This window comes from Oncorhynchus nerka, unplaced genomic scaffold, assembly GCF_034236695.1.
Source record: "Oncorhynchus nerka isolate Pitt River unplaced genomic scaffold, Oner_Uvic_2.0 unplaced_scaffold_1482, whole genome shotgun sequence".
NCBI lineage: Eukaryota > Metazoa > Chordata > Actinopteri > Salmoniformes > Salmonidae > Oncorhynchus > Oncorhynchus nerka.
This window is the reverse complement of record NW_027039832.1, coordinates 40,926-64,829: the sequence shown is the minus strand read 5'-3', so window position 1 is coordinate 64,829 and position 23,904 is coordinate 40,926. Positions and strand designations below refer to the sequence as shown.

General features: G+C 47.3%; 1 protein-coding gene across 2 annotated transcripts in view; it reads left to right on the top strand.

Annotated features, from left to right (window-relative positions):
- Positions 1–1,952: 1,952 nt before the first annotated feature.
- The window catches only part of LOC135559535 (A-kinase anchor protein 13-like), a 58,296-nt gene continuing 36,344 nt past the window's right edge, over positions 1,953–23,904 (top strand). For both annotated transcript variants that reach the window (XM_065015364.1, XM_065015363.1), the window contains exons 1-5: positions 1,953–2,145; positions 4,788–4,959; positions 10,584–10,651; positions 10,839–10,917; positions 16,360–16,507. In XM_065015364.1, the coding sequence (XP_064871436.1) occupies positions 2,077–2,145; positions 4,788–4,959; positions 10,584–10,651; positions 10,839–10,917; positions 16,360–16,507 (536 nt within the window). In that variant the 5' untranslated portion in view covers positions 1,953–2,076. The remainder of the gene's footprint in view (positions 2,146–4,787; positions 4,960–10,583; positions 10,652–10,838; positions 10,918–16,359; positions 16,508–23,904) is intronic.

Here is a 23,904-nt window from a genome sequence, read left to right as displayed (position 1 = left end):
CAGACCTCAGCCACGACCAGCAGCTAAGACAGACCTCAGCCACGACCAGCAGCTAAGACAGACCTCAGCTACGACCAGCAGCTAAGACAGACCTCAGCCACTACAGACCAGCAGCTAAGACAGACCTCAGCCACGACCAGACCAGACCTCAGCCCGACCAGCAGACCTCAGCCAGACAGACCTCAGCCACGACCAGCAGCTAAGACAGACCTCAGCACGACCAGACCTCAGCAGACCTCAGCAAGCGACAGACCTCAGCCACGACGAGCAAGACAGACCTCAGCCACGACCAGAGCTAGACAGACCTCAGCCACGACCAGCAGCTAAGACAGACCTCAGCCACGACCAGCAGCTAAGACAGACCTCAGCCACGACCAGCAGCTAAGACAGACCTCAGCCACGACCAGCAGCTAAGACAGACCTCAGCCACGACCAGCAGCTAAGACAGACCTCAGCCACGACCAGCAGCTAAGACAGACCTCAGCCACGACCAGCAGCTAAGACAGACCTCAGCCACGACCAGCAGCTAAGACAGACCTCAGCCACGACCAGCAGCTAAGACAGACCTCAGCCACGACCAGCAGCTAAGACAGACCTCAGCCACGACCAGCTGCTAAGACAGACCTCAGCCACGACCAGCAGCTAAGACAGACCTCAGCCACGACCAGCAGCTAAGACAGACCTCAGCCACGACCAGCAGCTAAGACAGACCTCAGCCACGACCAGCAGCTAAGACAGACCTCAGCCACGACCAGCAGCTAAGACAGACCTCAGCCACGACCAGCAGCTAAGACAGACCTCAGCCACGACCAGCAGCTAAGACAGACCTCAGCCACGACCAGCAGCTAAGACAGACCTCAGCCACGACCAGCTGCTAAGACAGACCTCAGCCACGACCAGCAGCTAAGACAGACCTCAGCCACGACAGACCTCAGCCACGACCAGCAGCTAAGACAGACCTCAGCCACGACCAGCTGCTAAGACAGACCTCAGCCTCGACCAGCAGCTAAGACAGACCTCAGCCACGACCAGCAGCTAAGACAGACCTCAGCCACGACAGATCTCAGCCACAACCACCAGCTAAGACAGACCTCAGCCACGACCGGCAGCTAAGACAGACCTCAGCCACGACCAGCAGCTAAGACAGACCTCAGCCACGACCAGCAGCTAAGACAGACCTCAGCCACGACAGATCTCATCCACAACCACCAGCTAAGACAGACCTCAGCCACGACCGGCAGCTAAGACAGACCTCAGCCACAAACAGCAGCTAAGACAGACCTCAGCCATGACCAGCAGCTAAAACAGATCTCAGCCACAACCAGCAGCTAAGACAGACCTCAGCCACGACCAGCAGCTAAGACAGACCTCAGCCACAAACAGCAGCTAAGACAGACCTCAGCCACGACCAGCAGCTAAGACAGACCTCAGCCACGACCAGCAGCTAAGACAGACCTCAGCTACGACCAGCAGCTAAGACAGACCTCAGCCACGACCAGCAGCTAAGACAGACCTCAGCTACGACCAGCAGCTAAGACAGACCTCAGCCACGACCAGCAGCTAAGACAGACCTCAGCCACGACCAGCAGCTAAGACAGACCTCAGCTACGACCAGCAGCTAAGACAGACCTCAGCCACGACCAGCAGCTAAGACAGACCTCATCCACGACCAGCGGCTAAGACAGACCTCAGCCACGACCAGCGGCTAAGACAGAACTCAGCCACGACCAGCGGCTAAGACAGACCGCTAGAGTTCTATGTTATTCTATGAATACCCGTCTCTTACTACTGGAGATGGTGGATAAGTCAGAAACACTACCCCCTGTACACTGTTGCATCACTTCCTGGTGCTCTCTGTCTCTCTCCCTACTCTGATAGGAACTGGGCACCCCCTGTACACTGTTACATCACTTCCTGGTTCTCACTGTCTCATTCCCTACTCTGATAGGAATTAGTGTTGTGAAGTGCTGTGGTACTGTGGTGTTCAGTCAGTGGAGGCTGTGGTTTAGATGGTTGTAGCATTGTAAGGTTAGATATCAGCCTGTCTGGGGCTCACAGTCACTGAAAGTAACAGAGATGTTCTATCGAAGGTTCTTTGATGTCAAAGGTCTCTCCATGAAGTTAAAGTGTGGGCGAGGACTAGAGGTAGGTACAGTAGGAGGACCGGGGTAGATACAGTAGGAGGACAGGGGTAGATACAGTATGAGGACAGGGGTAGAGGACAGGGGTTGGTACAGTAGGAGGACAGGGGTAGATACAGTAGGAGGACAGGGGTAGAGGACAGGGGTAGGTACAGTAGGAGGACAGGGGTAGAGGACAGGGGTAGGTACCGCAGGAGGACAGGGGTAGAGTACAGGGGTAGTGGACAGTAGGGGACAGGGGTAGAGGACAGTTGGAAGACAGGGGTAGAGGACATGGGTAGAGGACAGGGGTAGGTACCGCAGGAGGACAGGGGTAGAGGACAGGGGTAGGTACCGCAGGAGGACAGGGGTAGAGGACAGTAGGATACAGATGGGTTTGGTAGGATACAGATGGGTTTGGTAGGATACAGGTGGGTTTGGTAGGATACAGATCGGTGTGGTAGGATACAGATCGGTGTGGTAGGATACAGATCGGTGTGGTAGGATACAGATGGGTTTGGTAGGATACAGATGGGTTTGATAGGATACAGATCGGTGTGGTAGGATACAGATGGGCTTGGTAGGATACAGATGGGTTTGGTAGGTCTGGGAGAAATGAACAGTGTGATTCTGGTCTTGTTAGCATCTCCATTTCCAATAGGTGTAAAATATATCCTGTTAATGTAGCCTGTTTTCAGCTGTTTATCTATTTTTGATATTGTGTTTAACCAATCAAAATGCCTCTGCATTGACAACATTCAGAGTTTCATTCAGTTTGTTTAAATAGCAGATTTGTCAGAGGATAACCCATGTATTGTGTGCTGACCTCTACCTCTACCTCTATTGACCAGGATCTGTTACTCTCTATGGTAGGCTACCCTGCCGCCCTCTACCCTGGGGTAGCCTAGTGGTTAGAGCGTTGGACTAGTAACCGGAAGGTTGCAAGTTCAAACCCCCGAGCTGACAAGGTACAAATCTGTCGTTCTGCCCTTGAACAGGCAGTTAACCCACTGTTCCTAGACCAGTTAACCCACTGTTCCTAGACCGGTTAACCCCACTGTTCCTAGACCAGTTAACCCACTGTTCCTAGGCCGTCATTGAAAATAAGAATTTGTTCTTAACTGACTTGCCTAGTTAAATAAAGGTAAAATAAAATAAAATATTCAGGTTGTATAAATAGCAGTAAATAACCCATGTATTGTGTGCTTAGTTTTGAGAACCAGCTACTGGAAGTGTTTTATGTTTTAAACACGCTTGACCTTGATTTTTTGAGAAAAGTTGTTGAGATGACCAAGTTGTTATTCTGTATTGGAGAGTTTTTATGCTGTTCAGCTGCGTGCAACTTCCTGAATGTAAGGGGAAGTGAGCGTAAAGGGGAAGAGGCGATGTAAGCTAGATTCCAACGTGGTCGGGAGGCGCTGTAGGGAGGGTGTGATGTAATACTGTCAAATTGTGTAACAACGTGGAGGGCTCCATATGACTCCACATTGAAGTGATTGGTCGACGGTAGGTGGGGGTGCGGGAAGTCTTGTGTAAACACAAATTCACTTCCTCGACAACTTCCTTGACAACAGCTCTGTGCATACTCTGCGAAACACAGGTTGTATGAATGGCCCTGACTTCTGCAGAGGAAGATGATTGAAACGCTGTACGGTCAACTCAGACGTCGGATTATATAAGGACTAGTTACCATGGAGATCCTGGTCAGTACAGGTCATCTGTGGTCTATATAAGGACTAGTTACCATGGAGATCCTGGTCAGTAGAGGTCATCTGTGGTCTATATAAGGACTAGTTTACCATGGAGATCCTGGTCAGTAGAGGTCATCTGTGGTCTATATAAGGACTAGTTACCATGGAGATCCTGGTCAGTAGAGGTCATCTGTGGTCTATATAAGGACTAGTAACCATACAGAGTAACAGATCCTGGTCAGTAGAGGTCATCTGTGGTCTATATAAGGACTAGTAACCATAAAGAGTAACAGATCCTGGTCAGTAGAGGTCATCTGTCGTCTATATAAGGACTATCATTCTGTTTCTAGGCAGGGAAAGGAGGAACGGAGAGAGAGGGTAGCTGTACTGTCTGACCTCATTCTGTTTTTAGGCAGGGAAAGGAGGAACGGAGTTTCTAGAGGGAAAGGGTAGCTGTACTGTCTATTCTGTTTCTGACCTCATTCTGTTTCTAGGCAGGGAAAGGAGGAACGGAGAGAGAGGGTAGCTGTCTGACTGTTTCTGGCAGGGAAAGGAGGAACGGAGAGAGAGGGTAGCTGTACTCATTCTGTTTCTAGGCAGGGAAAGGAGGAACGGAGAGAGAGGGTAGCTGTACTGTCTGACCTCATTCTGTTTCTAGGCAGGGAAAGGAGGAACGGAGAGAGAGGGTAGCTGTACTGTCTGACCTCATTCTGTTTCTACCTCATTCTGTTTCTAGGCAGGGAAAGGAGGAACGGAGAGAGAGGGTAGCTGTACTGTCTGACCTCATTCTGTTTCTAGGCAGGGAAAGGAGGAACGGAGAGAGAGGGTAGCTGTACTGTCTCACCTCATTCTGTTTATAGGCAGGGAAAGGAGGAACGGAGAGAGAGGGTAGCTGTCTGACCTCATTCTGTTTCTGGCAGGGAAAGGAGGAACCTCATTCTGTTTCTACTCCTAATCCCCCTTCTTCCACCTGCAGGAAAAGGATGGAGAGAAGAGTCGAGACAAAGACGAGAGGAGAGAGGCGAAGGCCAGAGAGAGATGTACGCTGAACGGACATCACTTCAGCATGGTCTCCTCCCAGACACAATCCTCCTCCTGCCACCAATGCAGCAAAACCATCAACACTAAGGATGCCTTTCTCTGCACCAGTAAGACATCATCAGTCAATACAACTGTAATAAAACCAACTATTAGCAGGTTTAGTAGATACACACCATATCGCTCAAGATGGCGCCGACAGAGAGGGCTGCCTTGCTTCTAATCCTTAGGATACATTTCAGTATTTTCATTTTATTTTGATGTATTATTTCTTACATTGTTAGCCCAGACAATCTTAAGTTTTATTACATGCAGCCGGGAAGAACTACTGGATATCAGAGCGATGTCAACTTACCAGCACTACGACCAGGAATACGACTTTCCCGAAGCGGATCCTTTGTCCGCAACACTCGGGGCAATTGAACTGATTCCAGAGGCCGATCCAAAACAACTCTGCCGGAGAAGAGGCAGACAGATCAGTCTTCTGGTCAGACTTCGGAGGTGCGCACACCACCCACCACTCCCAAGTATATTACTCGCCAATGTCCAGTCCCTAGATAACAAGGTCGATGAAATCAGGGCGAGGTTTGCTTTCCAGAGAGACATCAGGGATTGGAACATACTCTGTTTCACGGAACCATGGCTCTCTCGGGATATGCTGTCGGAGACGGTACAACTACCTGGTTTCTCAGTGCGTCGCGCCGACAGTAATAAACATCTCTTTGGGAAGAAGAAGGGCGGGGGTTTCATATTTAATGACTCATGGTGTAATTGTAACAACAGGAATTCAAGTATTTTTATTCACCTGACCTGGAATTCCTCATAATCAAATGCCGACCATATTATCTCCCAAGATAATTATCTTTTGTTATTGTCACAGCCATGTATATCCCCCCTCAAGTCGATACCACAATGGCCCTCAAGGAACTTCAATGGACTTTATGGAAACCTTAAATCCTGAGGCTGAATTTATTGTAGCTGGAGATTTTAACCAAGAAAATTTGAGGACAAGGCTACCTAAATTCTATCAGCATATCGACTGTAGCACTCGCACTGGAAAACCAACTGGATCATTGCTACTCTAACTTCTGCGATGCTTACAAGGCCCTCCTCCGCCCTTATTTCGTCAAATATGAACACATCTATTTTGCTCCTCCATTCCTATAGGCAGAAACTTAAACAGGAAGTACCCATGCTGAGGACTATTTAACGCCTGTCTGACCAATCGGGAATCCACATTTCAAGATTGTTTTGATTACAAGGACTGGGATATGTTCTGGGTCAGAGAATAATACGGACGACGCTGGGCCAATTGGGCTTTGCACAATTGGCTCAGCGTCGTCCGGGTTTGGCCGGGGTAGGCCGTTATTGTAAATAAGAATTTGATCTTAACTGACTTGCCTAGTTAAAGGTTAAAATAAATAAAAAGTTCAAATTAAATCAAATCATCCAAATGTCGACAAAGTGGAGTCGCAATTCAACGGCTCAGACACGAGAAGATTGTCTGCAGACAATCACGGACTGTAAAAGGTAAACCAGCCACGTTACGGACACCGACGTCTTGCTTCCAGGTAAACTAAACACGTTCTTTGCCCACTTTGAGGATAATACAGTGCCACTAACGTGGCCCGCTACCAAGGACTGTGGAATCTCCTTCTCCGTGGCTGACGGAGTTCCTCTGCGTACACATCACTGACAATCTGAAATGGTCCACCCAAACAGACAGTGTGGTGAAGAAGGTGCAACAACGCCTCTTCAACCTCAGGAGGCTGAAGAAATGTGGCTTGTCACCTAAAACCCTCACAAACTTTTACACATGCACAATCGAGAGCATCCTTTCGGGCTGTATCACCGCCCGGAACGGCAACTGCACCGCCCACAACTGCAAGGCTCTCCAGAGAGTAGTGCGGTCTGCACAACGCATCACCGGGGCAAACTACCTGCCCTCCAGGACACCTACACCACCCGATGTCACAGGAAGGCCATAAAGATCATCAAAGACAATAACCACCCGATCCACTGCCTGTTCACACCACTACCATCCAGAAAGCGAGCTCAGTACAGGTGCATCAAAGCCGACACTGAAACAGCTTCTATCTCTAGGCCATCAGACTGTTAATGGAAGCCTCTCAAACATAATCCAGGTAGAATCAGGAATTCCCCAGGGCAGCTGTTTAGGCCCCTTGCTTTTTCAACCTTTACTAACTGAATGCCACTGACTTTGAGTGAAGACAGAGTGTCTATGTATGTGGATGACTTACGGTTGAGTTGACGTTTTGACGTTAGACAACAATCTGAATGAGTTTGACGTTAGACAACAACCTGAATGAGTTGTGACGTTAGACAACAACAACCTGAATGAGTTGTGACGTTAGACAACAACCTGAATGAGTTGTGACGTTAGACAACAACCTGAATGAGTTGTGACGTTAGACAACAACCTGAATGAGTTGTGACGTTAGACAACAACCTGAATGAGTTGTGACGTTAGACAACAACCTGAATGAGTTGTGACGTTAGACAACAACCTGAATGAGTTGTGACGTTAGACAACAACCTGAATGAGTTGTGACGTTAGACAACAACCTGAATGAGTTGTGATGTTAGACAACAACCTGAATGAGTTGTGACGTTAGACAACAACCTGAATGAGTTGTGACGTTAGACAACAACCTGAATGAGTTGTGACGTTAGACAACAACCTGAATGAGTTGTGACGTTAGACAACAACCTGAATGAGTTTGAGTTATGGAATTGAAGTGGTATACAAGGTAACAATTTAGTTTTTCTTCAGTTGCTTTATGACTAAAAACTAATCAAAATAAACATATTTAAACCCAAATGAATATTCTATCAAGGAGATGGAGTTGACAGTTGATTGTTGTGACAATGGTGATTTCAATATTTTTTGTTTTCATCTATTAAAAGTAGGGAACTTTCCAGAGTGGTCTTCTTGTACTACATAGAATAAGGACATACAGAAGGGGTCCTTATGGTATAGCTGTCCCTGCTCATCCCTGATTCATTTAGGATTTAAGAGCAATCTGATGGAGTTCACCATATCTCCAGGCACATCTTTTAAGACTATTTCTCTTAAAGGCAGAGAGGGCTCTCACAAGAAACTACAACATATTTATTTTAAAACTATAAAAATATTATTGCCGGTTTATAGAATAAAACATATATAATTGGAGAGTTGAAACTGGTATAATTTGTTCCAGACAAGGGCATGTGTAGGCATAGAGCCAATATGAAAATGTATAAATAAAATATTTAGAAAATTACAAAAGCAAATCTTTCCTAAATAAAATTCCACTAAATGCAATTTAATCTGAATTAAAACAACAAAAGAAAAACAAATTGACTATAAATATAAAGTTTCCCAACAAGGATTGTCCCAACTTTCAAGAATCCCTGAAGGACTATGGTGTCATTCTGGATATACGCCAACTCTCTAGTTCTGTAGACCAGTCCAACTCTCTGGTTCTGTAGACCAGTCCAACTCTCTGGTTCTGTAGACCAGTCCACTTCTCTAGTTCTGTAGACCAGTCCAACTCTGTAGACCAGTCCATCTCTGTAGACCAGTCCACTTCTCTGGTTCTGTAGACCAGTCCAACTCTGTAGACCAGTCCACTTCTCTGGTTCTGTAGACCAGTCCAACTCTCTGGTTCTGTAGACCAGTCCAACTCTGTAGACCAGTCCACTTCTCTGGTTCTGTAGACCAGTCCAACTCTCTGGTTCTGTAGACCAGTCCAACTCTGTAGACCAGTCCACTTCTCTGGTTCTGTAGACCAGTCCAACTCTCTGGTTCTGTAGACCAGTCCACTTCTCTGGTTCTGTAGACCAGTCCACTTCTCTGGTTCTGTAGACCAGTCCAACTCTCTGGTTCTGTAGACCAGTCCAACTCTCTGGTTCTGTAGACCAGTCAAATCAAATCAAATGTATTTATATAGCCCTTCGTACATCAGCTGATATCTCAAAGTGCTATACAGAAACCCAGCCTAAAACCCCAAACAGCAAGCAATGCAGGTGTAGAAGCACGGTGGCTAGGAAAAACTCCCTAGAAAGGCCAAAACCTAGGAAGAAACCTAGAGAGGAACCAGGCTATGTGGGGTGGCCAGTCCTCTTCTGGCTGTGCCAGGTGGAGATTATAACAGAACATGGCCAAGATGTTCAAATGTTCATAAATGACCAGCATGGTCGAATAATAATAAGGCAGAACAGTTGAAACTGGAGCAGCAGCACGGTCAGGTGGAAGTTGAAACTGGAGCAGCAGCACGGCCAGGTGGACTGGGGACAGCAAGGAGTCATCATGTCAGGTAGTCCTGGGGCATGGTCCTAGGGCTCAGGTCAGTTGAAACTGGAGCAGCAGCACGGCCAGGTGGACTGGGGACAGAAAGGAGTTATCATGTCAGGTAGTCCTGGGGCATGGTCCTATGGCTCAGGTCCTCCGAGAGAGAGAAAGAAAGAGAGAAGGAGAGAATTAGAGAACGCACACTTAGATTCACACAGGACACCGAATAGGACAGGAGAAGTACTCCAGATATAACAAACTGACCCTAGCCCCCCGACACATAAACTACTGCAGCATAAATACTGGAGGCTGAGACAGGAGGGGTCAGGAGACACTGTGGCCCCATCTGAGGACACCCCCGGACAGGGCCAAACAGGAAGGATATAACCCCACCCACTTTGCCAAAGCAAAGCCCCCACACCACTAGAGGGATATCTTCAACCACCAACTTACCATCCTGAGACAAGGCTGAGTATAGCCCACAAAGATCTCCGCCATGGCACAACCCAAGGGGGGGCGCCAACCCAGACAGGATGACCACATCAGTGAATCAACCCACTCAGGTGACGCACCCCTTCCAGGGACGGCATGAGAGAGCCCCAGTAAGCCAGTGACTCAGCCCCTGTAATAGGGTTAGAGGCAGAGAATCCCAGTGGAAAGAGGGGAACCGGCCAGGCAGAGACAGCAAGGGCGGTTCGTTGTTCCAGTCCACTTCTCTGGTTCTGTAGACCAGTCCAACTCTCTGGTTCTGTAGACCAGTCCAACTCTCTGGTTCTGTAGACCAGTCCAACTCTCTGGTTCTGTAGACCAGTCTAACTCTTTGGTTCTGTAGACCAGTCCAACTCTGTAGACCAGTCCAACTCTCTTGTTCTGTAGACCAGTCCAACTCTGTAGACCAGTCCAACTCTCTGGTTCTGTAGACCAGTCCAACTCTGTAGACCAGTCCAACTCTCTTGTTCTGTAGACCAGTCCAACTCTCTGGTTCTGTAGACCAGTCCAACTCTCTGGTTCTGTAGACCAGTCCAACTCTCTGGTTCTGTAGACCAGTCCAACTCTCTGGTTCTGTAGACCAGTCTAACTCTTTGGTTCTGTAGACCAGTCCAACTCTGTAGACCAGTCCAACTCTCTTGTTCTGTAGACCAGTCCAACTCTGTAGACCAGTCCAACTCTCTGGTTCTGTAGACCAGTCCAACTCTGTAGACCAGTCCAACTCTCTTGTTCTGTAGACCAGTCCAACTCTCTGGTTCTGTAGACCAGTCCAACTCTCTGGTTCTGTAGACCAGTCCAACTCTCTGGTTCTGTAGACCAGTCTAACTCTTTGGTTCTGTAGACCAATCTCCCCAGTCACAGTTCATAACATGTGAAATAACCCCCCTGGAAGATTATTCTGTGGAAGTTTTTACTTTAAGATTTAGTTGCATTTTATTTTGTATTTTTCAGATTGTAATGCACATGTTCATAAGAGTTGTCGAGAAAGCCTGCCTGTCTGTGCCAAGGTGAAGATGAAGGTAAGGAAACATTGTATTTAAAACTATTTTCAGACCGTTTTGTCAGCCTATAAATTGAGTAGCCGACAAGGACATCATGTTTTTATGTACTAGATAATTTTGTCAGCCAATAGGATGAGTAGCCAACAGGACATCAAGGTCATGAACTTATTTACACTACTGAAGTCCTGGATTGTTTTCCCTCCAGACGCCCAGACAGCAGTTTGCAGTTCCAGATTCAGCCACCATTCCTGTTGTCACCCGGAGACCAAAACGAGGGTTAAACCGTGAGTCCATCTTAAATATACTCAATAGTCATACTGTTGGTGTTAACCAGAGCCACCACAGCCCTGTCCTGGTCCTAGATATGTTGGTGTTAACCAGAGCCACCACAGCCCTGTCCTGGTCCTAGATATGTTGGTGTTAACCAGAGCCACCACAGCCCTGTCCTGGTCCTAGATATGTTGGTGTTAACCAGAGCCACCACAGCCCTGTCCTGGTCCTAGATATGTTGGTGTTAACCAGAGCCACCACAGCCCTGTCCTGGTCCTAGATATGTTGGTGTTAACCAGAGCCACCACAGCCCTGTCCTGGTCCTAGATATGTTGGTGTTAACCAGAGCCACCACAGCCCTGTCCTGGTCCTAGATATGTTGGTGTTAACCAAGCCACCACAGCCCTGTCCTGGTCCTAGATATGCCACCACAGCCCTGTCCTGGTCCTAGATATGTTGGTGTTAACCAGAGCCACCACAGCCCTGTCCTGGTCCTAGATATGTTGGTGTTAACCAGTCAGAATACAATCCAAGTCTGCATGTCCTCTGGTCCCTATAGAGTCCTACAGGGCTGGATGTATCTGTTCCCTATAGAGTCCTACGGGGCTGGATGTATCTGTTCCCTATAGAGTCCTACAGGGCTGGATGTATCTGTTCCCTATAGAGTCCTACAGGGCTGGATGTATCTGTTCCCTATAGAGTCCTACAGGGCTTGATGTCTCTGTTCCCTATAGAGTCCTACAGGGCTGGATGTATCTGTTCCCTATAGAGTCCTACAGGGCTGGATGTATCTGTTCCCTATAGAGTCCTACGGGGCTGGATGTATCTGTTCCATATAGAGTCCTACGGGGCTGGATGTATGTGTTCCCTATAGAGTCCTACAGGGCTGGATGTATCTGTTCCATATAGAGTCCTACGGGGCTGCATGTATCTGTTCCCTATAGAGTCCTACAGGGCTGGATGTATCTGTTTCCTATAGAGTCCTACAGGGCTGGATGTATCTGTTCCCTATAGAGTCCTACAGGGCTGGATGTATCTGTTCCATATAGAGTCCTACGGGGCTGGATGTATCTGTTCCCTATAGAGTCCTACAGGGCTGGATGTATCTGTTCATTATAGAGTCCTACGGGACTGGATGTATCTGTTCCCTATAGAGTCCTACAGGGCTGGATGTTTCTGTTCCCTATAGAGTCCTACAGGGCTGCATGTTGTTTGTTCCCTATAGAGTCCTACGGGGCTGGATGTGTCTGTTCCATATAGAGTCCTACAGGGCTGGATGTATCTGTTCCCTATAGAGTCCTACAGGGCTGGATGTATCTGTTCCCTATAGAGTCCTACAGGGCTGCATGTTGTTTGTTCCCTATAGAGTCCTACGGGGCTGGATGTATCTGTTCCATATAGAGTCCTACAGGGCTGGATGTCTCTGTTCCCTATAGAGTCCTACAGGGCTGGATGTATCTGTTCCCTATAGAGTCCTACAGGGCTGGATGTATCTGTTCATTATAGAGTCCTACGGGACTGGATGTATCTGTTCCCTATAGAGTCCTACAGGGCTGGATGTATCTGTTCCCTATAGAGTCCTACAGGGCTGGATGTATCTGTTCCCTATAGAGTCCTACAGGGCTGGATGTTGTTTGTTCCCTATAGAGTCCTACGAAGCTGCATGTATCTGTTCCCTATAGAGTCCTACAGGGCTGCATGTATCTGTTCCCCATAGAGTCCTACAGGGCTGGATGTATCTGTTCCCTATAGAGTCCTACAGGGCTGGATGTATCTGTTCCCTATAGAGTCCTACAGGGCTGCATGTTGTCTGTTCCCTATAGAGTCCTACAGGGCTGGATGTATCTGAGTCCTACAGGGCTGGATGTTGTCTGTTCCCTATAGAGTCCTACAGGGCTGCATGTTGTTTGTTCCCTATAGAGTCCTACGGGGCTGGATGTATCTGTTCCATATAGAGTCCTACAGGGCTGGATGTATCTGTTCCCTATAGAGTCCTACAGGGCTGGATGTATCTGTTCCCTATAGAGTCCTACAGGGCTGCATGTTGTTTGTTCCCTATAGAGTCCTACGGGGCTGGATGTATCTGTTCCATATAGAGTCCTACAGGGCTGGATGTCTCTGTTCCCTATAGAGTCCTACAGGGCTGCATGTTGTTTGTTCCCTATAGAGTCCTACGGGGCTGGATGTATCTGTTCCATATAGAGTCCTACAGGGCTGGATGTATCTGTTCCCTATAGAGTCCTACAGGGCTGGATGTATCTGTTCCCTATAGAGTCCTACAGGGCTGCATGTTGTTTGTTCCCTATAGAGTCCTACGGGGCTGGATGTATCTGTTCCATATAGAGTCCTACAGGGCTGGATGTCTCTGTTCCCTATAGAATCCTACAGGGCTGGATGTATCTGTTCCCTATAGAGTCCTACAGGGCTGGATGTATCTGTTCATTATAGAGTCCTACGGGACTGGATGTATCTGTTCCCTATAGAGTCCTACAGGGCTGGATGTATCTGTTCCCTATAGAGTCCTACAGGGCTGGATGTATCTGTTCCCTATAGAGTCCTACAGGGCTGGATGTTGTTTGTTCCCTATAGAGTCCTACGAAGCTGCATGTATCTGTTCCCTATAGAGTCCTACAGGGCTGCATGTATCTGTTCCCCATAGAGTCCTACAGGGCTGGATGTATCTGTTCCCTATAGAGTCCTACAGGGCTGGATGTATCTGTTCCCTATAGAGTCCTACAGGGCTGCATGTTGTCTGTTCCCTATAGAGTCCTACAGGGCTGGATGTATCTGTTCCCTATAGAGTCCTACAGGGCTGGATGTTGTCTGTTCCCTATAGAGTCCTACAGGGCTGGATGTATCTGTTCCCTATAGATTCCTACAGGGCTGGATGTATCTGTTCCCTATAGAGTCCTACAGGGCTGGATGTATCTGTTCCCTATAGTGTCCTACAGGGCTGGATGTATCTGTTCCCTATAGATTCCTACGGGGCTGGATGTATCTGTTCCCTATAGAGTCCTACAGGGCTGGATGTATCTGTTCCCTATAGAGTCCTACAGGGCTGGATGTAACTGTTCCCTATAGAGTCCTACGGGGAATCATGTATCTGTTCCCTATAGAGTCCTACAGGGCTGGATGTATCTGTTCCCTATGGAGTCCTACAGGGCTGCATGTTGTCTGTTCCCTATACAGTCCTACAGGGCTGGATGTATCTGTTCCCTATAGAGTCCTACATGGCTGCATGTATCTGTTCCCTATAGAGTCCTACAGGGCTGCATGTATCTGTTCCCTATAGAGTCCTACAGGGCTGGATGTATCTGTTCCCTATACAGTTCTACGGGGCTGCATGTTGTCTGTTCCCTATAGAGTCCTATGGGGCTGGATGTATCTGTTCATTATAGAGTCCTACGGGACTGGATGTATCTGTTCCCTATAGAGTCCTACAGGGCTGGATGTTTCTGTTCCCTATAGAGTCCTACGGGGCTGGATGTATCTGTTCCCTATAGAGTCCTACAGGGCTGGATGTTGTTTGTTCCCTATAGAGTCCTACGAAGCTGCATGTATCTGTTCCCTATAGAGTCCTACAGGGCTGGATGTATCTGTTCATTATAGAGTCCTACGGGACTGGATGTATCTGTTCCCTATAGAGTCCTACAGGGCTGGATGTATCTGTTCCCTATAGAGTCCTACAGGGCTGGATGTATCTGTTCCCTATAGAGTCCTACAGGGCTGGATGTTGTTTGTTCCCTATAGAGTCCTACGAAGCTGCATGTATCTGTTCCCTATAGAGTCCTACAGGGCTGCATGTATCTGTTCCCCATAGAGTCCTACAGGGCTGGATGTATCTGTTCCCTATAGAGTCCTACAGGGCTGGATGTATCTGTTCCCTATAGAGTCCTACAGGGCTGCATGTTGTCTGTTCCCTATAGAGTCCTACAGGGCTGGATGTATCTGTTCCCTATAGAGTCCTACAGGGCTGGATGTTGTCTGTTCCCTATAGAGTCCTACAGGGCTGCATGTTGTTTGTTCCCTATAGAGTCCTACGGGGCTGGATGTATCTGTTCCATATAGAGTCCTACAGGGCTGGATGTATCTGTTCCCTATAGAGTCCTACAGGGCTGGATGTATCTGTTCCCTATAGAGTCCTACAGGGCTGCATGTTGTTTGTTCCCTATAGAGTCCTACGGGGCTGGATGTATCTGTTCCATATAGAGTCCTACAGGGCTGGATGTCTCTGTTCCCTATAGAGTCCTACAGGGCTGCATGTTGTTTGTTCCCTATAGAGTCCTACGGGGCTGGATGTATCTGTTCCATATAGAGTCCTACAGGGCTGGATGTATCTGTTCCCTATAGAGTCCTACAGGGCTGGATGTATCTGTTCCTATAGAGTCCTACAGGGCTGCATGTTGTTTGTTCCCTATAGAGTCCTACGGGGCTGGATGTATCTGTTCCATATAGAGTCCTACAGGGCTGGATGTCTCTGTTCCCTATAGAGTCCTACAGGGCTGGATGTATCTGTTCCCTATAGAGTCCTACAGGGCTGGATGTATCTGTTCATTATAGAGTCCTACGGGACTGGATGTATCTGTTCCCTATAGAGTCCTACAGGGCTGGATGTATCTGTTCCCTATAGAGTCCTACAGGGCTGGATGTATCTGTTCCCTATAGAGTCCTACGGGGAATCATGTATCTGTTCCCTATAGAGTCCTACAGGGCTGGATGTATCTGTTCCCTATGGAGTCCTACAGGGCTGCATGTTGTCTGTTCCCTATACAGTCCTACAGGGCTGGATGTATCTGTTCCCTATAGAGTCCTACATGGCTGCATGTATCTGTTCCCTATAGAGTCCTACAGGGCTGCATGTATCTGTTCCCTATAGAGTCCTACAGGGCTGGATGTATCTGTTCCCTATACAGTTCTACGGGGCTGCATGTTGTCTGTTCCCTATAGAGTCCTATGGGGCATCATGTATCTGTTCCCTATAGAGTCCTACAGGGCTGGATGTATCTGTTCCCTATAGAGTCCTACAGGGCTGGATGTATCTGTTCCCTATAGAGTCCTACAGGGCTGGATGTATCTGTTCCCTATAGAGTCCTACAGGGCTGGATGTATCTGTTCCCTGTAGAGTCCTACAGGGCTGGATGTATCTGTTCCCTATAGAGTCCTACAGGGCTGGATGTATCTGTTCCCTGTAGAGTCCTACAGGGCATCATGTATCTGTTCCCTATAGAGTCCTACAGGGCTGGATGTATCTGTTCCCTATAGAGTCCTACAGGGCTGGATGTATCTGTTCCCTATAGAGTCCTACAGGGCTGGATGTATCTGTTCCCTATAGAGTCCTACAGGGCTGCATGTCAACATGTGCACTTTGTAAGGATTAGGGTGCCATGTGGGACGCAACCCAATACCATCCTACCGCATTCCTCTGTTAACGCTGGCCCTCTCTTATGACATCACAGCGGGTGCATCGAGGGAGCGACCCTGGTCAGCCATCTTGTCTCCAGAAGACCACTCCTCATTGGTTGTTCCCTCCCGAAGACACACCTCCATCATACCCTTCCACGGCTCCAACCTGTCAAAGAGCATCTCCATATCCAACATCGCTGGGTGAGCAAACCAACCCAAACCTATCCCTAACCCTAACCCTGAGCCTGTTCTTAAACCTAAACCTATCCCTAACCATAATCCTAACTCTGACCCTGACCCTGTTCCTAACCATAACCCTGACTCAAACCCTGACCCTGTTCCTAACCATAACCATAACCCTGACCCTGGTCCTAACCATAACCCTGACTCAAACCCTGACCCTGTTCCTAACCATAACCCCAACCCTAACCCTGACCCTGTTCATAACCATAACCCTGACTCAAACCCTGACCCTGTTCCTAACCATAACCCTGACTCAAACCCTGACCCTGTTCCTAACCATAACCCTGACTCATACTCTGACCCTGTTCCTAACCATAACCCTGACTCATACCCTGACCCTGTTCATAACCATAACCCTGACTCAAACCCTGACCCTGTTCCTAACTATAACCATAACCCTGACCCTGGTCCCAACCCTGACTCTAACCCAAACCTAACCCAACCCTAACATCCCAGCCCTAACCTGACCCTAACCTGACCCTATCCTGACCCTGACTCTAACCCAACCCCAACCCTAACTCTAACCCAACCCTAACCCTGACTAACCTGACCCTAACCTAACCCTGACTCTAACCCTGACCCAACCCTAACCTGACTATGACCCTAACTTGACCCTAACCTGACCCTAACCCTGACCCAACCTGACCCTAACCTAACCCAACCCTGACTCTAACCCTGACCCAACCCTAACCTGACTATGACCCTAACCCTAATCTAACCTAACCCTGACCCTCACCTGACCCTAACCCTGACCCTGACCCTAACCTAAGCCTGACTCTACCTCCCAGAGCATCTCCATCTCCAACATGGAGTAGATTCAGCATCTCCATCTCCAATATGGAGTTGATTCAGCATCTCCGTATCTAACATGGAGTTGATTCAGCATCCCCAACATGGAGTTTATTCAGCATCTCCAACATGGAGTTGATTCAGCATCTCCAACATGGAGTTGATTCAGCATCTCCAACATGGAGTTGATTCAGCATCTCCAACATGGAGTTGATTCAGCATCTCCAACATGGAGTTGATTCAGCATCTCCAACATGAAGTTGATTCAGCATCCCCATCTCTAACATGGAGTTGATTCAGCATCCCCAACATGGAGTTGATTCAGCATCTCCAACATGGAGTTGATTCAGCATCTCCAACATGGAGTTGATTCAGCATCTCCAACATGGAGTTGATTCAGCATCTCCAACATGGAGTCGATTCAGCATCTCCAACATGGGGTTGATTCAGCATCTCCAACATGGGGTTGATTCAGCATCTCCAACATGGAGTTGATTCAGCATCTCCAACATGGAGTTGATTCAGCATCTCCAACATGGAGTTGATTCAGCATCCCCAACATGGAGTTGATTCAGCATCTCCGTATCCAACATGGAGTTGATTCAGCATCTCCAACATGGAGTTGATTCAGCATCTCCAACATGGAGTTGATTCAGCATCTCCAACATGGAGTTGATTCAGCATCTCCGTATCCAACATGGAGTTGATTCAGCATCTCCATATCCAACATGGAGTTGATTCAGCATCTCCATATCCAACATGGAGTTGATTCAGCATCTCCAACATGGAGTTGATTCAGCATCTCCGTATCCAACATGGAGTTGATTCAGAATCTCCGTATCCAACATGGAGTTGATTCAGCATCTCCAACATGGAGTGGATTCAGCATCCCCAACATGGAGTTGATTCAGCATCTCCATATCCAACATGGAGTTGATTCAGCATCTCCGTATCCAACATGGAGTTGATTCAGCATCTCCATATCCAACATGGAGTTGATTCAGCATCTCCATATCCAACATGGAGTTGATTCAGCATCTCCAACATGGGGTTGATTCAGCATCTCCGTATCCAACATGGAGTTGATTCAGCATCTCTAACATGGAGTTGATTCAGCATCTCCGTATTCAACATGGAGTTGATTCAGCATCTCCGTATCCAACATGGAGTTGATTCAGCATCTCTAACATGGAGTTGATTCAGCATCTCTAACATGGAGTTGATTCAGCATCTCCGTATCCAACATGGAGTTGATTCAGCATCTCTAACATGGAGTTGATTCAGCATCTCCGTATCCAACATGGAGTTGATTCAGCATCTCCGTATCCAACATGGAGTTGATTCAGCATCTCCAACATGGATTTGATTCAGCATCTCCGTATCCAACATGGAGTTGATTCAGCATCTCCAACATGGAGTTGATTCAGCATCTCCAACATGGAGTTGATTCAGCATCTCCAACATGGAGTTGATTCAGCATCTCCGTATCCAACATGGAGTTGATTCAGCATCTCCAACATGGAGTTGATTCAGCATCTCCAACATGGAGTTGATTCAGCATCTCCGTATCTAACATGGAGTTGATTCAGCATCTCCGTATCCAACATGGAGTTGATTCAGCATCTCCAACATAGAGTTGATTTTGCAGACATACTTGTTTCCTAATGGTCCTCTCTTTGTAGCCGTGATTTATTTTCACTGAGCCTCCGTCTCTGACACTGGCACCTCTACTTCTGTCTGAGCCTCCGTCTCTGACACTGGTACCTCTACTTCAGTCTGGGCCTCCGTCTCTGACACTGGCACCTCTACTTCAGTCTGGGTCTCCGTCTCTGACACTGGCACCTCTACTTCTGTCTGAGCCTCCGTCTCTGACACTGGCACCTCTACTTCAGTCTGGGCAAAGTGGTTTTCTTAGCCTTTTTTTAGGTTGTGCCGTTGTATTTCATGGTACGGCGTTGTATATTCCCACCAGATTTAAACGGCCGATGTTGACCATATATGGTTCATTAGGGGTTGAAATGCAAATAGTCAAAGTCATGGACGAGCACTGATGCTGAGAACAGTATTTACCAAGGGTTATTTCCTGTGGGTGTGAGTACGACGCTCGCAGGATTGTTACAAAAATCACACTTTTTATATGCGTACGAACATTCAAAGTTTCTGTTCTTAATAAGTTTTATATATATAAAAAATATATATATAGAATATAGTAGTATTTATATATATATATATATATATACAATTATATATATATATATATATATATATATATATATATATATATAAAAATTGTCTTTATATGTAGATATATATATACACTACCGTTCAACATTTTGGCGTCACTTAAAAATGTCTTTGTTTTCCATGAAAACATACATGAAATGAGTTGAAAATGAATAGGAAATATATAGGAAATATAGTGAAGACGTTGACAAGGTTATAAATAATGATTTTTCGTTTAAATAATAATTGTGTCCTTCAAACTTTGCTTTCGTCAAATAATCCTCCATTACAGCCTTGCAGACCTTTAGCCTTCGAGTCGTCAATTTGTTGAGGTAATCTGAAGAGATTTCACCACATGCTTCCTGAAGCACCTCCAAGAAATTGGATTGGCTTGATGGGCACTTCTTATGTACCATAAGGTCAAGCTGCTCCCATAACAGCTCAATAGGGTTAAGATCCGGTGACTGTGCTGGCCACTCCATTTCTAGACAGAATACCAGCTGACTGCTTCTTCCCTAAATAGTTCTTGCATAGTTTGGAGCTGTGCTTTGGGTCATTGTCCTGTTGTAGGAGGAAATTGGCTCCAATTAAGCGCCGTCCACAGGGTATGGCATGGTGTTGCAAAATGGAGTGATAGCCTTCCTTCTTCAAGATCCCTTTTACCCTGTACAAATCTCCCACTTTACCACCACCAAAGCATCCCCAGACCATCAGATTGCCTCCACCTCCCCCAGACCATCACATTGCCTCCACCTCCCCCAGACCATCACATTGCCTCCACCTCCCCCAGACCATCACATTGCCTCCACCTCCCCCAGACCATCACATTGCCTCCACCTCCCCCAGACCATCAGATTGCCTCCACCTCCCCCAGACCATCAGATTGCCTCCACCTCCCCCAGACCATCAGATTGCCTCCACCTCCCCCAGACCATCACAGTGCCTCCACCTCCCCCAGACCATCAGATTGCCTCCACCTCCCCCAGACCATCACATTGCCTCCACCTCCCCCAGACCATCACATTGCCTCCACCTCCCCCAGACCATCAGATTGCCTCCACCTCCCCCAGACCATCACATTGCCTCCACCTCCCCCAGACCATCACATTGCCTCCACCTCCCCAGACCATCACATTGCCTCCACCTCCCCCAGACCATCAGATTGCCTCCACCTCCCCCAGACCATCAGATTGCCTCCACCTCCCCCAGACCATCACATTGCCTCCACCTCCCCCAGACCATCACATTGCCTCCACCTCCCCCAGACCATCAGATTGCCTCCACCTCCCCCAGACCATCAGATTGCCTCCACCTCCCCAGACCATCACAGTGCCTCCACCTCCCCCAGACCATCAGATTGCCTCCACCTCCCCCAGACCATCAGATTGCCTCCACCTCCCCCAGACCATCAGATTGCCTCCACCTCCCCCAGACCATCACAGTGCCTCCACCTCCCCCAGACCATCACAGTGCCTCCACCTCCCCCAGACCATCAGATTGCCTCCACCTCCCCCAGACCATCAGATTGCCTCCACCATGCTTGAGAGATGGTTCACTCCTCAGGCATCTTTCTGCGTGTCACGAATGTTCTTCTTTATGATCCGAACACCTCAAACTTAGATTCATCCAAAACACTTTGTTCCAATCTTCCTCTGTCCGGTGTCTGTTATTTTACCCATCTTAATATTTTATGTTTATTGGCCAGTCTGAGATATGGCATTTTCTTTGCAACTCTGCCTAGAAGGCCAGCACTGCGGAGTCGCCTCTTCACTGTTGACGTTGAGACTGGTGTTTTGCGGGTACTATTTAATGAAGCTGCCAGTTGAGGACTCGTGAGGCGTCTGTTTCTCAAACTAGACACTCTAATGTACTTGTCCTCTTGCTCAGTTGTGCACCGGGGCCTCCCACACCTCTTTCTATTCTGGTTAGAGCCCGTTTGCGCTGTTCTGTGAAGGGAGTAGTACACATCGTTGTACCAGATCTTCAGTTTCTTGGCAATTTCTCACATGGAATAGCCTTCATTTCTCAGAACAAGAATAGACTGACGAGTTTCAGAAGAAAGTTCTTTGTTTCTGGACATTTTGAGCCTGTAATCTAACCCACGAATGCTGACCCTCCAGATACTCAACTAGTCTAAAGAAGGCCAGTTGTATTGCTTCTTTAATCAGAACAACAGTTTTCAGCTGTGCTAACATAAAGGGTTTTCTAATGATCAAGTAGCCTTTTAAAATGATAAACTTGGATTAGCAAACACAATGTGCCATTGGAAAACAGGAGTGATGGTTGCTGATAATGAACCTCTGTACGCCTATGTAGATATTCCATAAATCAGCCGTTTCAAGCTACAATAGTCATTTATAACATTAACAACGTCTACACTGTAATCCTGATCAATTTCATGTTATTTTAATGGAGGGAAAATGTGCTTTTCTTTCCACAACAAGGACATTTCTAAGTGACCCCAAACTTTTGAACGGCAGTCACGGAAAGTCAGACTTTTTCCACATTTGTTTACATTACAGCCTTACTATAAAATTGATCAAATAAAACATGTCCTTATCAATCTACACACAATACCCCATAATTAACACAAGATGGCGCCGACAGAGATGGGCACCTCTTTTCTCTTAGGAAACTATGCAGTATTTAGTTTTTTTTAAATATATTATTTCTTACATTGTTACCACAGCAAATCTTAAGTGTTATTACATACAGCCGGGAAGAACTATTGGATATAAGAGCAACGTCAACTTACCAACGACCAGAAATACAACATTTCCTGAATCGGATCTTCTGTTTGGACCTCCACCCAAAACAACGGCAGAAGGGGCAGACGAAGCGGCCACCTGGTCAGGCTCTGTAGATGTGCACATCGCCCACCGCTCCCGAGTATACTACTATCCAATGTCCAGTCTCTTGACAACAAGGAAGACGAAATTCGAGCAAAGGTTGCCTTCCATATAGACATCAAATCAAATGTATTTATATAGCCCTACTTACATCAGCTGATATCTCAAAGTGCTGTACAGAAACCCAGCCTAAAACCCCAAACAGCAAGCAATGCAGGTGTAGAAGCACGGTGGCTAGGAAAAACTCCCTAGAAAAGGCCAAAACCTAGGAAGAAACCTAGAGAGGAACCAGGCTATGAGGGGTGGCCAGTCCTCTTCTGGCTGTGCCAGGTGTAGATTATAACAGAACATGGCCAAGATGTTCAAATGTTCATAAATGCTAAGATAGACATCAGGGATTGTAACATTCTCTGCTTCACGGAAACATATATTGTTGGAATCGGTTCAGCCACAGGGCTTCTCCATGCATCGCGCCGATAGAGATGAACACCTGTCTGGCAAGAAGAAGGGTTTGGGTGTATTCTTTATGATTAACGACTCATTGTGTAATCATAACAACATTCAGGAACTCAAGTCCTTCTGCTCACCCAAATTCCTTACAATCAAATGCCGGCCATTTTACCTACCAAGAGAATTCTCTTCAGTTAGGTCACAGCTGTGTAGATTTCCCCTCAAGCAGACAGCAAGGCGGACATCACGGAACTATGTAAACTGGAAACCATATATCCTGAGGCTGCATTTATTGTAGCTGGGGATTTTAACAAAGCAAATTTGAGAACAAGTCTACCTAAATTCTTCCAACATATTGATTATGCTACATGCAAGGGCAAAACATCCGCAATGCTTACAAAGCCCTCCCCCGCCCTCCCTTCGGCAAAACCGACCACGACGCCATCTTGCTCCTATCGTCCTATAGGCAGAAACTCAAACAGGGTGTACCAGTGACGAGAACCATTCAACGCTGGTCTGACCAATCGGAAGCCACGCTTCAAGATTGTTTTGATCACCTGGACTGGAATATTTTCCGCTCAGCCGCAGAGAACAACATCGACCTATACGCTGACATTTATAAAGAAGTGCATTGGAGGTGTTGTACCCACTGTGACTATTAAAACCTACTCTAACCAGAAACCGTGGATGGAACCTCGGCATTTGCACAAACCTGAAAGCGTGATCCACCTTATTTAACCATGGAAAGAGGTCTGGAAATATGACTGAATATAAACAGTGTAGGTACTCCCTCCGCAAGGCAATCAAACAAGCGAAATGCCAGTACAGCAACAAGGTGGATTCTCAATTCAATGGCTCAGACACGAGAAGTATGTGGCAGGGTCTACAGGAAATCACGGACTACAAAAAGAAAACCAGCCACGTCACGGAAACCGACGTCACGCTTCCAGACAAACTAAACAACTTCTTTGCCCGCTTTGAGGATAATACAGTGCCACAATCCCGGCCCGCTAACAAGGACTGCGTCCCCCACCCCCTTTCCTT